General features: G+C 40.3%; 1 protein-coding gene across 4 annotated transcripts in view; it reads left to right on the top strand.

Moving 5' to 3' along the window:
* The window catches only part of TOGARAM1 (TOG array regulator of axonemal microtubules 1), a 55,040-nt gene that overhangs the window by 28,323 nt on the left and 9,665 nt on the right, over positions 1-17,052 (top strand). For 3 of the 4 annotated variants that reach the window (XM_040969061.1, XM_040969059.1, XM_040969060.1), the window contains 8 exons: positions 1,147-1,236; positions 4,869-5,044; positions 6,073-6,226; positions 7,531-7,684; positions 10,298-10,403; positions 10,695-10,930; positions 11,941-12,099; positions 16,134-16,260. In XM_040969061.1, coding sequence (XP_040824995.1) covers positions 1,147-1,236; positions 4,869-5,044; positions 6,073-6,226; positions 7,531-7,684; positions 10,298-10,403; positions 10,695-10,930; positions 11,941-12,099; positions 16,134-16,260 — 1,202 coding nt within the window. The remainder of the gene's footprint in view (positions 1-1,146; positions 1,237-4,868; positions 5,045-6,072; positions 6,227-7,530; positions 7,685-10,297; positions 10,404-10,694; positions 10,931-11,940; positions 12,100-16,133; positions 16,261-17,052) is intronic. The other variant, XM_040969062.1, reaches the window with a different exon arrangement.

The following is a 17,052-nucleotide window of genomic DNA, read 5'->3' as shown; positions in this document are numbered from 1 at the left end:
TATATACACATATATATATATACATATATTGAATTACTTAACATGTATTTGTAAATATATTGTAAATTGTGGGCCTGGCACGGTAGCCTAGTGGCTAAACTCCCCACCTTGCATGTGCTGGGATCCCATATGGAAGCCGGTTCGTATCCCAGCTGCTCCACTTCCCATCCAGCTCCCTGCCTGTGGCCTGGGAAAGCAGTAGAGGATGGCCCAAAGCCTTGGGACTCTGTACCCACATGGAAAACCTGGAAGAGACTCCTGGCTCCTGCTTTTGGATTGGCGCAGCTCTGGCCATTGCAGCTGCTTACAGAGTGAATCAGAGATCTTACTCTCTGTATCTCCTCCTCTGTGTATCTGACTTTTCTTTAAAAAAAATTTATTTATTTTAATTGCAAAGTCAAATATATAGAGAGGGCCCGGCGCAATGGCGCAGTGGTTAAGGTCCTCGCCTTGCATGCCCAGGATCTCATATGGGCACTGGTTCTAATCCCGGCAGCTCCACTTCCCATCCAGCTCTTTGCCTGTGGCCTGGGAAAGCAGAGGAGGACAGCCCGAAGCTTTGGGACCCTGCACCCGCATGGGAGATCCGGAAGAGGCTCTTGGCTTCGGACCGGCATAGCATCTGCTGTTGCACTCACTTGGGGAGTGAATCATCGGACGGAAGATCTTCCTCTCTGTCTCTTTTCCTTTCTGTATATCCGCCTTTCCAATAAAAATAAGGAAGATGTTCCGCCCAATGATTCACTCCCCATGCAACCACAATGGCTGGTTCTGTGCCAATCCGAAGCCAGGAGCCAGGAATTTCCTCCAGGTATCCCACACGGTGCAGGAACCCAAGGCGTTGGGCCATCCTCAACTGCTTTCCCAGGCCATAAGCAGGGAGCTGGATGGGAAGTAGAGCTGCAGGATTAGATCCGGTGCCCATATAGGATTTCAGCATGTTGAAGGTTAGGACTTTAGCCACTAGGTTACTGCGCCGGGCCCATATCTGACTTTTCAATAAAAATGAATAAGTCTTTAAAAATGGTATAGATTGTTTGTATGAAATGATTTCTAGTTGTAAAAGTCTGTCTTACAGTATTTTAGACTACTACATATGTAAATATTTTAATATGCTTATTTATTTTCTTTTTATATTTTTTACAGGGCCTTCATCAAATTTGCAACAGACTTCTAATTTTGATTTCACATCCATAAATACCTTGTCGGAAGACTCAGTAGTCGTTGTTGGAAAAGGTATTTCAAAGTTGTTTAGCTTTTTATTTGTATTTATTCTTCAGTGAAAAATAAATCAGTGAAGAGGGAAGGACATGGTGCAAGTATTCAACAAATCTTCTGTTGTTTTTTTTTAAGAAATATAGAATAGAAAGAAATAGAATTAAATACTTATTGTGATCCTCTTACAAGGTTAAATTAATGTCAGTAATTTGAAAAGATAAAACAGCTAAACCTTAGATAATATTTTTTAAAAAGGAGCTGCATCTTCTATTTGTGTGTTTATGTATGTGTCTGACTAGCTGGAGAGTGAGAGAACAAGTTCTCCTGTCTGCTGATCCACACCCCAGATACTTAGAAATGTAGATCAGAGCCAGACAGAACAGTGTCGGAAACAGTCCAGGCCTCCTGGTGGGTGGAAGAACCCAGCTGCTTGAGCCAGCACTGCTCTCTTCTAGGTACATACTAAACAGAACCTACATGTAGAAGTGGAGACAGAAGCAAACCCAGGCACTCTGATATGACGTGGGGTCATCTCTAGTAGCATGTTAACATCTCATCAAATACCTACCACAGATATTCTAAGGCAATTTTGGGATTGCCAGGATAGTTTTTGCATTGTTTAAATTCTAGCAATAGATCATGTTCATAAGGACAGTATAATCAACATATAGGAATACAGTATATTGCCTCCCCTTACAAAGCTTAGACAAATCAAAATTAATCCCTATTAAGTATTTTGGGACACTAGGTAACCTTTGCTAGTTTCATTTTAAATTAAAGAAACAGAATATTATTTATATATATATATATATAAAATGAAGATATACATCTTATTTTTGTGTAATGAAATAGAATACAGTCGTTGAAACTCTTTCATGATTTGATTGCTTGATAGTCTCATTAGGTTATTTAAGAACCCCTTCGCCCCAACCAGAAGCCAGCATAGTATTGCAGTGGGTTAAGCCATTGCTTTCAACACCATTATCTCATATTGCAGTACTGGTTGAAGTCCTGTTCTACTTCTGATCCAGCTCCCTGCTAATGTGTCTAGGAAGGCAACAGTAGATGACTCAGGTAGTTAGGGCCCTGCCACCAACGTGGAATACGAGGGTGAAGTTCCTGATTGCAGATGTCCACCTGGCCCAGACATAGCTGTTAACACCATTTGGGGAGTGAACCAGTGGTCGAAAGATCTTGCTGTCCTCAGCCTCTTTGTGTTACTCCTCCTTTTCTTTCTTTTTTTTTTTTTTAAGATTTATTCATTTTTATTACAAAGTCAGATATACAGAGAGGAGGAGAGACAGAGAGGAAGATCTTCCATCTGATGATTCACTCCCCAAGTGAGCCGCAATGGCCGGTGCTGCGCCGATCCGAAGCCAGGAACCAGGAACCTCCTCTGGGTCTCCCACATGGGTGCAGGGTCCCAAAGCTTTGGGCAGTCCTCCACTGCTTTCCCAGGCCACAAGCAGGGAGCTGGATGGAGAGCTGGCCTCCTGGATTAGAACCAGCACCCATTGGGATCCCAGTGCGTTCAAGGCGAGAACTTCAGCCACTAGGCCACCCCGCTGGGCCCTATTCTTACTTTTCAATCAGTCATCTGGCAGGGGAAATTTAGGGGGGTGGTTTCCCTTGCTGGACAGCTACTCCTACTGGGGAGCGTGAGTTGGGATGGGGACAGACCAGACTAAGCAGGGCTACAACATCTGTGGACCTCATGTGGACCAGATCAGGGAAAAGTCAGGCTGGGCTGATTGTTCCTATTCATGCAAACAAAATTAGAGTGGGTGAGGGTTGGTTGGGCTTAGCTGCAACATCAGCTGGCAGAAGCTGGCGCTTGGGGTGTAATGCTGTCAAGTTAAACCACAGATCCACCTGGAGAGTGCATAATCCGGGAGTGAGAGTGGCCTGGAAGGGAAATAATGGGCTCCTCCCTCTTGTGTTACCACTCCCATGGGAGGGCATGAAAACTAGGACAGGGGCTGGGGTGGCTAGACAGAGAGGCACCCAACAACATTCGTGAGGGCTGGATAGTTGAGCTGGTTAGATGGAACTAAGCTTCAATACCCATTGACATGTACAAGAGCCGAATGGGATGTGGGACAGACTGGACTAGTCTGCTATACATACTGGCATACCAGGGTAGGGGGCAGGCCTGCTGGGGGTTATTGTGGGTCGCTCTGACTAGGCTGCAGCTCCCACTTGTTTTCGTGAGGGCCGAGTATGTGCTGGGCAGAACCAGAATGGACTGCAACACCCATTGGTTCCAGTGGAAGTAGGGGCTGAAAACAGAACCAACCCAGCAATTCTAGCCACCAGCTGATCGGGGCAGTGGACTGTGCCAGGCCCTGTACTTGCTAGTACATACAAGAATCTGGTCTGGGAACACCTCAGGCAAAGTTTCTTTGGGGATCTCCCTATTTGAACTGCCAGACTCAGAACCCTAACCATCAAAAGACAGAAGACAGAACAAGTCAATCAACTACCTCTGCTATATGTTGGCAGTGAAAAACTGGGAAAATCTAGACTCTATGATGTACTGTGTCAACCAGTGGATTCTTCAATGACCTCATCATGCTTGGAGTGACAAGATTGGCAGCAATTCATAACTGTCGAACTATCAAAACCACTTGAGCAATAATCTTGGAGCATCGGGGACATAGGGTGGGTGGGAGACTGGGTGGGGCTCCTGCCTTAAAATCCCCCTTTACCTTGGGCCCGGCACGGTGGCGCAAGTGGTTAAGGTCCTCGCCTTGCACGCCCAGGATCCCATAGGGGCGCCGGTTCTAATCCCGGCAGCCCTGCTTCCCTTCCAGCTCCCTGCCTGTGGCCCGGGAAAGCAGTCGAGGACGGCCCAAAGCTTTGGGACGCTGCACCCGCGTGGGAGACCCAGAAGAGGCTCCTGGCTTCGGATCGGCATAGTATCGGCCCGTTGCGCTCACTTGGGGAGTGAATCATCGGACAGAAGATCTTCCTCTCTGTCTCTCCTCTCTGTATATCTGCCTTTCCAATAAAAATTAATAAAAATAAAATCTTTAAAAAAAAAATCCCCCTTTACCTCAGATATATGAAGGAAACAATATGGAACTAATAGTCCTACCCACTTTCCTATAGCCCTTGAACCTTTTTACCCTGATTAACTGTGTAAAGATTATTAAAAAATGGAAAAAGTTACAAAAAAATGTAAAAAAGCTAAAGACTGTACTTAAAATGACCCCAGCCTAATTTTGCAACTTTTTTCCTATTTGCATTGTGCATAACTAAAGTCATTTATTCACTTCACATTGCTTCTTTATAGTTGTTCATCTCTAATAAAAATATTCAAAGCTCACAGTACTTGACATCTCCTTTTCTCCTTGCGTGTCAAAGACCGTTTTTTTTTTTAAATCTGGCTCAAATTCTTGGGCCTTTAAACCATCTTAAAATTTACTGAGCACTAAATACTTAGCAATATATAATTCTCACTTGCTGGTATCAAAACTTGTCCCTGTCGTCTTTTAGGGCGCTTGCTTTTATCTTTTATAACTACTTAATATATCTGTCTTTCTGACTATACATTTGCTTCTTGAAGGCAAACAAATGGTTTTGTCTGAAACTGTTATGCAGAATACTATCACATCGACAGTTAATAATTATTTGGTGATTGCTTTCAGGTGTATTTGGAAGTCCAAATTCAGTACCAGCTACCTGCAGCCAGTCAGTGGTATCTTCTGTGGAAAATGGAGATGCATTTTCAGCTAAGCAGAGTATTGACCCACCACCAGGGATTTATGGAAAAGCAGTCCAGCAGAGTGTTCCATCGTATCTTGATGTTGAAAATGAAAAGGATGTAAGATTATTAACTATTAAGATAAATTTAAGCCTACAATGTGTCATTGGTTTGGATCTGTGAAATATGGAGTGGTAAAGGTATTTGGATTAATTTTTTTTTAAATGTTTAGGCTGGTACCATGGCGTAGTAGGCTAAGCTTCTGCCCGTGTACTGACATCCCATACGGGCTCTGATTTGAGTCCCGATTATTACACTTACAATTCAACCACCTGCTTATGGCTTAAGAAAGAAGCAAAGAATGTCAGGTCCTTGGGCCACCACACCTGTGTGGAAGAAGCTCCTGGCTGCAGATTGGCTCAATACGTGTTTTGGCTATCTGGGTAGTGAACAAATGGATTGAGGTTCTCTTTCTATCTCCCTCTGTCTGTCTCTCCCCCCCCTTCTTTTCTTCTTCTGTCTGTCTTTCCGTCTCTACTCTGTGTAAAATCTACCTTTCAAATAAAATTTTTTTTTAAATCTTCAGAAACATTTTAAAATTCTTGGTGTAGTTGAAAGTTCTGATCTTTAATTACTTACACAATCTTTTGTCACTCTTTCCCAATAAGTAAATATTTTCATTTAGACGAGTAATTACTATGTTTGATAATGCAAATGTATGAATATGTATGTATAAATTGAGTAATTTTCTACTGTAAACATAAATAGTTACAGTATTAACAGAACATAGTTCTGCAGTTTTTGGAATATGTAAAACGATCTTAGATCTAATATTAAAATTAAGTTTATTTATTTAAGAGGCAGAGAAATAGAGTGTAGCCGTCTGCAGGTGCACTACCCAAATGCTCGCCATAGCCGCTGCAGGAACTCAGTCAGCATCTTGTACCTGGCAGCAAAGACTTTGACCTGCTGCCTCCCAAGATCTGTACTGGCAGGAGGCTAGAATAGGAGTCAGACAGGAATTTAAGTTAGTACCATGTCGGAGGAAGGCTTCATAACCATTAAACTAAAACCCTGTTTCTGAGATGAAACTATTGTGAATATCTAATGCTGTGAATCCATTCAGATCTTTCAATTTTCTCATGCAGACTAAAGTATCTATTTCAAAATCTACTTATGATAAGATGAGACAAAAGAGAAAAGAAGAAAAGGAACTTTTCAGCATTAAAGATTGTGAAAAGAAGGAGCAGAACTCCTGGGAACGAATAAAACATACAGGAACAGAGAAAATGCCATGTGAAAGTAAGTAGATTTTAACTTTTGGGGCATGTGTATATGTCTCCTTTTTTTTTTAGTACTAAGGTTTAACTAGGACTGGCATATGAGTAAGAGTGCAGTATGTTGTCCTATGTGGAAATTTGCAAGACCAAAAAGCTTCTAGTAGAGTAAATATTTTTCTCATGAAAAAAAAACAAAAGTGACTACTGACCTACTCCACCCTGTGCTGTTGCATTTGGGAAGTGAGCCTTTTAATAAATAAATTTTAACAATAGATAGAATAGTCTCCTACTATGGAAATAAGAATAGATCTTTAGTATTTCCAAAAGCCTGTTCTGTTTAATTTATTTTCTTTTCTAACACTTTTTTGCTGCATGTCTTGGATACTGCAGTGTTTTGACTGCCTGAACATTCGAGGCTATGATTTTGTTTCCTTACATCCAGCCCAGAGCCTCAATTCATACAAATGTTTACTCAGTGTATTAATACTACATAGGATCTTGGAATTTGTAGTATACCATTAAACATATTCCAAAAGGAAAATTTAGACATGTATCCACGTTTTTACAAAATGATATCACTCTACATTCCTGCTTTATAGTTGTTATAGCTTCTTTTACATTTAGTTCTTTAAAAAGCTAGAACTTTATTATACTCATGACTAGAAAGCCACACTATATATAATATATAATTTATTGAAATTTAATAGAAAGCCAGATTTTCAATGACTTTGCTTTCTGAATATCATAATTTTCCTGAAAACTAATAGTACTAACAATACTACTTTTCTATTTCTTTCTTTCTTTCTTTCTTTCTTTCTTTCTTTCTTTTTTTGTTTGTTTCTTCCTTTCTTTCTTTCTTTCTTTCTTTCTTTCTTTCTTTGTTTGTTTGTTTGTTTGCTTGTTTCTTTCTTCCTTTCTTTCTTTCTTTGTTTCTTTCTTTTTTTGTAATATTTCTGTATTTATTTGGAAGGAAGAGTTACAGAAAGAGGGAGATCCTTTGTGTGCTGATTCACTCACCAAATGGCCACAACTGCCAGGGTGGGTCCGGCAGAAACCTGGAGCCAGGAGCTCCTTCAGGGGCTTGGATGTGAGTGCAGAAAATCAAGGTGTTGGACCATTTTCTGCTCCTTTCCCAGATGCATTAACAGGGAGATGGATTGGAAGTGTATCAGTCAAGACTTGATGCTGATGCTATAGGCAGTGGGCTAACCTACTACACCACAGATCCAGCTTATACTGCTTTGTATAGGAAATATTGTAAGATAAAAATATTTTTATCTTTTATGTCAAGATTCTCTTATGCTCCATGTAATGCGATTGTTCTAGGTGACGCCACTCCCGGAGCCATGCCACAGTATAAAGAACGGATACCTTCTGTCACTCACAGTCCAGAAATAATGGACTCATCAGAACTACGGCCATTTTCCAAACCTGAAGTAGCGTTGACAGAAGCCCTGAGGCTTTTAGCTGATGAGGATTGGTAAGTTTATTGTCTTTATCTGAGTTCCAGAAGCTTTTGATAGTTTTTTTCATTTATGGTCTTGAAACACATTTCCTACTAAAAGTCTTATAATAGGTTGTTTTAGTTCTTAAGCATATATTTATCTTTCTATCTATCTATTTCATCCTACTAATATAGCTGGATTTTGGCACTAATAAAACTCTATGGCCAGTAATGTTATGTTATATACCATAAGAACATAGGTTAGCTTTATTAAGGGTTATGCAAATCCTTTGGTATTGATACATAAATCTCAACATTTCTCAAAGTATTTATGAAATATGAGAGGATTTCAAAAAGTTGGTGGAGAGTAAGCGTTTGATAGAGTGATGAAGATATTACCTATCTTGCAGAGTTTTACAATGTATTCCTTTAGTAATTTGGTGGTATGAGATCATAGATTTAGATCCTTGATCCATTTAGACTTGATTTTTGCATTACATACAACATATAGATCTTCCAGATCTCACAGGTGGGTTCAGGAGCCCAAGCATGTTAGCCATCCTATACTGCTTTCCCATGCCACAAGCAGAGAACTGGATAGGAAGTAGAGCAGCCCAGACTAAAATGGGTACCATGTAGATACCTGTGCTGCAGGCCAAAGATGAGCTTGTTGTGCCTTCATTCTGCTACCCCTGTCCTCCCTCCCCACATGTTTCTGCCTGAAGATGTTTCAATATTTACCGAGTACCTTTCTGTCTCCATTCAGATCTTTGTCAGATGTTGCTTTCTCAGAAAACCTTCTCTCATGACCTTGACTGATATAGTATTTATTTTCACACTTCTTTTTACATTGCCTTATTTTCCCAAATGGTATGCATCAGAATTCTATATCTTTTAAATTGTGTGTGTTTATTTATTTATTTATTTTTATTGGAAAGTAACATATACAGAGGGAAGGAGAGACAGAGAGCAAGATCTTCCTGCTGATGATTCACTTCCCAAGTGGCCGTCACAGCTGGAACTGAGCCAATCTGAAGCCAGGAGCTTCTTCAGGGTCTCCCAAGCAGGTGCAGGGTCCCAAGGCCTTGGGCCATATTCTATGCTTTCCCAGGCCACAAGCAGGAAACTGGATGGAAAGTGGGGCAGCCGGGGTAGGAACCAGTGCTCATATGAGATCCTGGTGCACGCCAGGGAAGGACTTTAGCCACCAGGCTGTCACACCAGCCACAAATTTTATTATATTTTTTTCTTGTTAAATTGTGAGACTGTGGGAGTCTGTGATACTATTTAGATGACTGTTTCACATGAACTTCAAAACAGTTTGCATTCTGCTACTGTTGGTTTTAATGTTCTTTAAAAGTTAAGTAGTTGAAGCTGGTTGGTAAGTGTTAAATCTTCTAACCTATACTGATTTCCTGTCTCTTCTGTCAGTTACTGAGAAATGGCTGTTGGAATCTCCAAGTACAATTGTGTTCCTCTTTTAATTTGTATCTGTATTTTCTTGATTTTCAAAACTCTATGCATTTATAATTGACTCTTTTTTTTTTTTTTACAAAAAATTTTGGACCTTTGATCATTATGCAGTGTCTTGCTTAGTACTCTTTTCAATTACGTGTCTGTTAATATACATCGATATAGTATGTTTTTTGCAATATAAAATCTGGTTATTCTTTGTATACAGTGTATCCTTTCTTCTGCAGCTGCTTTTGTGACTATTCTCTTTATTTCTTTGTTTATTTGATTATGATGATTCATGTTGTGGCTCTCTATGACTTATGCTTCCTTGTTTTTTTGTTTTTTTGTTATTCACAGATCAGAGTTTATACTTTTGATTCAACTTGGATAATTGTATCACTGTTTGTTGCTTGTGTTATCTCCCTAGAGAAACAATCCCGGGATTTTCACTCTTGTGTGTTTCATCTTGCTTCTTCATGGTCCATGATGCCAGCTGAGGTTGTTAGTAGGATGGGTGTTCTGCCATTTTTCTAGATCTTTCACCTGAAGAAGCTCCTTGCTCCTGGTTTTGAATTGGCTCAGTTCCAGCCGTGACAGCCACTTGGGGTGCGAATCATTACCCGGAAGATCTTGCTCTCTGTCTCCCCTTCTCTCTGTATGTTACTTTCCAATGAAAATAAACAATTTTGTTTTTTTAAAATGACCACTGACAGTGATAGTAGCTGAGGGCTCTACTCACTTTTTGACACATCTGAATCCAGCCTTTTTCCTGTCAGCATGTGCCCATTCTTCATCTGGTTCATTATGTCAGGTAATGAAAAAGAAAACCAAGCTGAGTGATGCTCTACTCTTGCGTGATGCGCTCATTGGCTAGGTAACACTACGTGGGTGCTTTGTCTTCCCTCTGCTTGCTCCACATGCGTTCTGCTTTGCCACTCTTTCGTCTCAGCTGTCTCTGGAAAGAGTATAGCATTGATAGGAGAAATGGTCTTTTGCTTAGAAAGAATAAATATGATTTGATCATCACTAATGATTTGAGGCTCAAAAGATCTTTGCACATTTTTAATTTGAAATTCTTAATTCAAAGGAAAAACAGGGCTCCTTGTTGGCATATTCCATACCCAAAAAAGAACCTGTAAAATCCTGCTGCGGTTGTTGCCATTTAATTGCTTTTGTCATTTCTTTTTCCTTTAGGGAGAAGAAAATTGAGGGGCTGAATTTTGTTCGATGCTTAGCTGCTTTCCATTCCGAAATATTGAGCACAAAGTTGCATGAAACGAATTTTGCAGTTGTTCAGGAGGTAAACTTTTTGTTAAGGATTGCTTGAATAACAATAAGTGTACAATATTTATCTGACATTTAGAATGTTTGTTGCTAACTCTGTGGTGTATGATATGAACTGGCTCGTATATCACTTATCTAACATGTGCCTTAATGTGTGATATTTTTAAAAAGTTATTAGGTGCTAATATTTAGATCATAAAACATTAAAAATGTTACTTTAATAGTAAAAGTAATTCCAAAGAAATTTATTACTGGATTTCTTGCTGAATACCAGCAAAATGATATACTTGGAATTTTTTTTTTTTAGGTGAAAAACCTACGCTCTGGAGTTTCTCGTGCTGCTGTAGTCTGCTTAAGTGATCTCTTCACTTACCTCAAAAAGAGCATGGATCAAGAACTGGATACTGCAGTAAAAGTGTTGTTGCATAAGGCTGGAGAATCAAACACATTTATAAGAGAGGATGTTGATAAAGCTTTGAGGGCTATGGTTAATAATGTAACTCCTGCACGTGCAGTCATTTCTCTTATCAATGGAGGACAGAGGTAATTTTCCAAGTCATCTTAAAATGTCCTTAAGCTAAAAATAGTTATTTACAATCCAAAGTATAGGGGGGAAAACCAATGTTATTATTTTAGTCAAATGCCATTTGCTAAATGATTCCTATGCGATAAACATCGTATCACATTCTAAGCATAATGAGACTGTTAGTATTTTTAATAATGTTATCTACATTGCTAGATCAGTAACTAAATGTTAGTGATTAAGTTTTCTTTTTAAATATTTTTTTTTTCTTATTTTTCATTTCAAAGACAGAATTAGAGAGAAGGAGGGACAGAGGGAGTGAAATACAGCTTCCTTTCACTGGTTCACTCCCCAGATGGCCTCAATGGTCAGAACCAGATGCGGCTGAAGGCAGGAGCCAGGAGCTTCTGCCAGGTCTCCACATGGGTGCAGGGGACGTGAACCATCCTTTGCTGCTTTTCCCGGGCATATTCACAAGGATCTGGATCAAAAGTACAGCAGCTGAGAACTTAACTGGCACTCATACGGTATAGCAATGCCAGAGGCAGGGGGTCTACCTGCTAAACCACAGTGCTGGCTCCATTTATTGCTCAAATTTATTTATTTATTTTGAACGTTAGAGAGAAAGAGACAGAGACAGAGAGAAGTCTTCCACTCCCCAGATAGTTGCAGTGGCTTGGAGCGGGCCAGGCCAAAGCCAGGAGCCAGAGCTTCTTCTAGGTATCCCATGTAGATGGCAGGGGCCCAAAAACTGGAGCATCTGCTGCTGCTACTTCCGTGCCTTTGGTGGTGAGCTGCACCAAGATGGAATAGCCAAGATGTGAACCTGCAGCCACATGGCGCCCATGCCATGCAGCAATGTCAGCCCCTGTTTTGTTTTCATATTCCTTAAGGGATAAAAAACACAAATTATTTGTGATTTTCACTCCCCGTTCAACATTACTCTGGAGCAATTTAATCATTTGACTTTAAGACAAGCCTTTGGAAAGTAGTACTTACATCAACTTTAATTGATCTTATTTCCTTACAGTCACTTACACATTGCAGTAAGAAGATGTACAGCCCAGCACTTATCAGATGTAGTAGAAATTATGGAACCAGAACGAATTTTATCTGGAACAAAAGATATGGCTGACCGTATATTACCAGCTGCTGCTAAGTTTGCTCAAGACAGTTCCCAAGAAACCAGGTAAATATCTAGAAATACATTTTTCAGATCTGTTCACTTTAAGAGCGTAAAATAGGAAATAAAGTTTAAAGAAAAATAAACATTTTTTTCTAACTGGAAAGGTGGGATTCCCCAGGGATTGGTGCTGAGGGATGGTGTTATTTAATCAATTTGTAAATGATCTTGAGGGAGTGCACAGTGAATTCTCCAAATTTACAGATGACACAACACACTTCTGGGTAGTGAGATGCCAAGTCACAGGGATGAACCTCATGAAAACGGCACAGCACTGTGTGAGTGGGCAGAAAGGTGCAGAAGGACTTCATTGTGGGCAAATGCAAGGTAATGCGTTTAGGGCAAAATGGTTTATTTTCAAAGAAATTAGGTAAAATCAAGGTGGAAAATACAGCAGTGATGTATAGTACTCCCCAAAGCATGAGGTATCTGCAATTAGAAAACCAGGAATTTCTAATGGTTGTACTTCGATAGCAATTTTTGTGAAGCTTAAGATTGAAGAAAGGTGTGGATAGTACAACTTTAGTGGTGACAAATTTTGGGTGTATCCCAAACCTGTTTGCTGTTGGTCAAATTAATCTCAGCTGCCAGCGCTGTGGCCTGGCACATAAAGCTGCCACCTGCAGGACCAGCATCCCCTATGGGTACCAGTGTGAGTCCTGGCTGGTACACTTCAAACTCAACTTTCTGTTTATATGCCTAAGAAATCAGTGAAACATGACCCAGGTACTTGGGACTGCACTTGCACTCAAGGGACCAAGAAGAACCTCCTGTCTCCTGGCTTTGGATCAGGTCAGCTCCTATTGCAGCCATTTGGGGAGTACACAAATGGATAGAGGATAAATCTCTCTCTCTCTCTCTCTTGTTTTCTTTCTCACTCACTCACTTGGTAACTCTGCACTTCAAATAAATAAATACATCTTAATTTTAAAACAAGTTACTTAATCCCTGTTAGTTTGTTTCCTTGTCTGTGTAATTCGGAAACTTCTACTAGATGAGAATTATGTGGCATATAAAATCTAAAATTTGGGGACTGGTTTTGGGCCAGTGAAGCCACTACCTGCCATGGTGGCATCCTGTATAGGTGTTGATTTGTGTCCCTGCTGCTTTACTTCAGATCCACTTCTTGGCTGTTGGCCTAAGCAAAGCAGCAAAAGATGACCCAAATACCTCTGGCCCTTTCATCTACCTGGGAGACTGGGATGAAAGCCCTGGCCATTGCAGCCATCTGAGAAGTGAACCAGTGGATGGAAGATCAGTCTTTCTCCTCTGTCCCTCTCTGCAACTCTTCCTTTCAAATAAACAAAATTTAAAAAAAAAAAACTAAATTTGATGACAGTAAGATTTGTTGATAAAGTTCATACTGATGAAAAATGGATATAACAGTTTAAATATTTTAAGACAAGAATGACCAAGTATAGAGTTAATTTTGTAGAACTCGTTACAGCAAAAGCTTAGTAAAGAATGTATTTTTGCTATATAGGAAATTACCACAGATGTAGCACGTTTTTCATCTTAATTTTATTTAGAAAACATAAGAGGAACCAAAGGAGAATGAGAGGAAAAGGGAGATGGGGGTGGGGTGGGGTGGTGAGTGAGACGAAGAAGCAGAAATCCTTCATTAAAGATTTGCTCATTTATGTATTTGAAAGGCAAAGCAGTGGACCGACACACACACAGACATACCAGACCTTCCTGTTTGGTTTATCCCTCCATTAGCTGCAACTTCCAGATCTGGGCAACGCCTAAGACATGAAACAGAAACCCCATACTGGTCTCCTCTGTGGGTGGGAGGGGACCAGTACTTGGGCCACCATCTGCTTCCTTGTAGGAACATAGGTGGAATCCAGGACACAAACCAGCACCCACATGGGATCCTTGCGTAGGCAAGACAAGGACTTTAGCCACTGAGCCGTTGTGCTGGGCCCAGACTTATAGTTCTTAACATTCCAGGGTGAAAATGAGAATTTGGGGAAGGCAATTTGGTCTAACGGTTAAGATACCCCTGTCCTGAGTTCAGACCTGTCTCTGGCTCCTAACTCCTTCTAATGCAAGCCCTAAGAGGAAGCTCAAGAAATTAAATCCTGTTTCTTAATTTATCTTTTTTTTTTTTTAAGCCACTATGGCAGGAGATTTCTCTCTTTCTCTCTTAAATTTCCTTTGGTCTTTTCTCCCTTGGCTTCTGTCATTAAGGCAGGAGTCCTTTCTTCCCCTTTTCCTAAATGGAGCCTGCTTTGCAAACTTAGAAACAAATCTCTCTCTCTCTTTTTGAAAGGCAAAGTTTAAGAGAGAGGGAGAGACAGAGTCAGAGAAAAAGAGAGAGATCTTCCTTTTGCTGGTTCATTCCCCAAATGGCTACAATGGCTGGAGCAGAGCCTGGTCTGAAGCCAGGAGCCAAGAGCTTCTTCTGTGTCTCCCATATGATCACAGGACCCAAGTACTTGGACCATCTTCTCCTGCCTTCCCAAGTACATGAGCAGGGAGCTGGATTGGAATTGGAGCAGCCAAGAATTGAAGTGGCATCAATATTGGGTGCCAGCTTTGCAGGTGGTGACTTTACCTGCTGTGCCATAGCTTTGACCCCATCTGGCTGTTAGTCCTTACTTTCTTGAAAGCTCTGAAACGTGTATTATCTTCATGATATCTCTTCATTACACTTTGTTAACATGCTTATCACTCTCTAAAAAAAAAAGGCGAGAAAGAAATTGGGTCCCTACAACCCATGTTGGAGAACAGGATTGAGTCCCTGTCCCCCAGCTTCTATCCCAACCTGTAACGTTGTGTTTCTCTGGCTCACTCTGTCTAGCTCGCTCTCTCCCCCTCTCATTCCATTGATTATCCACGAAACCTTCACTGATGAACAACTCTTTTTATGAATATTCATAGACTTTATTGTGATTTTTGGAAGAGAAAAGTAATATTTATCATCAGCCGTTCCCTTCCTGTCTGCAATTTCACTGCATTTGAAGAGGTCTTGTGAATATCTGCTATCCTAGATATAGTAGCCCCTCGCCACTATTGCCTGTTCCGATTCCTCTCGTCTCATATAATCTAGTTGGAAGCAAAAATAAAACTTATTTTAGGATGAGACCTTCTTGAAGAGTAAATAATGCAATGTCTTGAGATGCAAAAAGGTGCTTCCGTCCTAAATATCTCCCATGATATACCTGGATCTCTACTGTTAGATTTTTTGGCTTAATACTATACAAATTCATGTGAACTATTAAAAATATAGTTAGGAAGTTAGTATAAGAGTTGTTACTATATGATTCACAATCTATTGATTACCCTGAGGCATGTTTTAGGTAACAGAGAATAGGATTTTAAGAATTGAATTGGGGTCCGGCACAGTGGCCTAGCAGCTAAAATCCTCTCCTTGAATGCCCTGGAATCCCATATGGGCACCGGTTCTAGTCCCGGAAGCCTCACTTCCCATCCAACACCCTGCTTGTGGCCTGGGAGGGCAATTGAGGATGGCCCAAAGCTTTGGTATCCTGCACCCACGTGGTAGACCCAGAAGAGGCTACTGGCTCCTGGCTTCGCATTGCCTCAGCTCCAGCCGTTGTGGCCGCTTGGGGAGTGAACCATCGGACGGAGGATCTTCGTCTTGGTCTCTCCTCCTCTCTGTATATCTGACTTTCCAATAAAAACAAGTAAATCTTTAAAAAAAAAAAAAAAAAGAAAGAATTGAATTGATTGCGGGGAAAGAGACAGACATGGAAAAAGTTGATTCAGGCTGGAACATCTTACCCACGGATAAGGAGCACAGGAAAAATGAAATTCCCCTCACAGTTCTTTCAAATGTCCGCTTGGAGAGCCTGGAAAACATAATCCAAGTTTTCTACTCTCCATCTGACACATGACTAAAAAGGTACAGCTTCCATTCTCTAGCACAGTTAGTGTCTAAAATTCAATGGTTTACTTAAATAGGGATCTAATCTTGATGCTAATTTTTTCTATTAATAATATTATATTTCAGGACATAAAATGATCTTATTAATACATGTAAAATTATTCACATATTTGTCAAATATCCATAGGTATTATGGTCGAAAGATGCTTTTCCTCTTGATGTATCATCCTAACTTTGAAAAAATGCTTGAAAAGTATGTTCCATCGAAAGATTTGCCATACATTAAGGAATCTGTTAAAAACTTACGGCAAAAGGTATGTGAAAACTGCTCATTTTATTAACAAATTTAAAGATAAAGTTTATTTTGCTTTAAATGTAAAGGATAGAAACAATTACTTTTTCCTGTTAATCAATTGTAATATATCTGTAGTAGCATTTCAACAACTACAGTACTAAGTAGGCATGCATAATATCAGGCCTTGGATGCAATGGTTTGTCAAACAGAATTTAGTGTATGGTAGAATACAGTTTCAGTTGATGAATTTGTAAGATTTGGGATATAACCAGAAACCTGACAACTAGAAACAATATAGTTTTAGTTACAAAGCATCATTTCAATAGAGTATTTTTTATTTTTAAATGTATTTTATTTATTTGAAAGGCATAGTTACAGAGGGAAAGGGAGACTGAGACAACCACCCAACCTCAGGTTCACCCTGAAAATGGGCACAGTGGCTTGAGGTGGGGCACCTGCAGCCAGGAAACAGGAACCGAGTGTTTGTCTTTCACGTGGCTGCAGGGACCAAGCGCTCAGCCCCACTCAACAGCTTTCCTAGACTATTAGCAGGGAGCTGGATCAGAAAATGGAGCAGCAGGGACTGAAGGTAATGCCCATACTAGATGCTTGTTCTGCAAGTTGTGTGATTTAGCTGATGGGCCACAGAGCCAGCCTCTAGATTTTTAATTTTTATAAAATGAGGATAGGTGGGGCTTCTCCCTTTATCTCCCCCTTTACTCCAGATATAAAAAAAAAAAGATGTGGAAATAATAGTCTTACCCTCTTTCTTGTAGACCTTGAACCATTGTGCCCTAATTATCTATGTAAA

This window comes from Ochotona curzoniae, unplaced genomic scaffold, assembly GCF_017591425.1.
Source record: "Ochotona curzoniae isolate NIBS_2020 unplaced genomic scaffold, NIBS_Ocur_1.0 scaffold_4701, whole genome shotgun sequence".
Taxonomy (NCBI): Eukaryota; Metazoa; Chordata; class Mammalia; order Lagomorpha; family Ochotonidae; genus Ochotona; species Ochotona curzoniae.
Note: the sequence above shows the minus strand (reverse complement) of the source record. Positions and strands in the feature narration are given on the sequence as shown.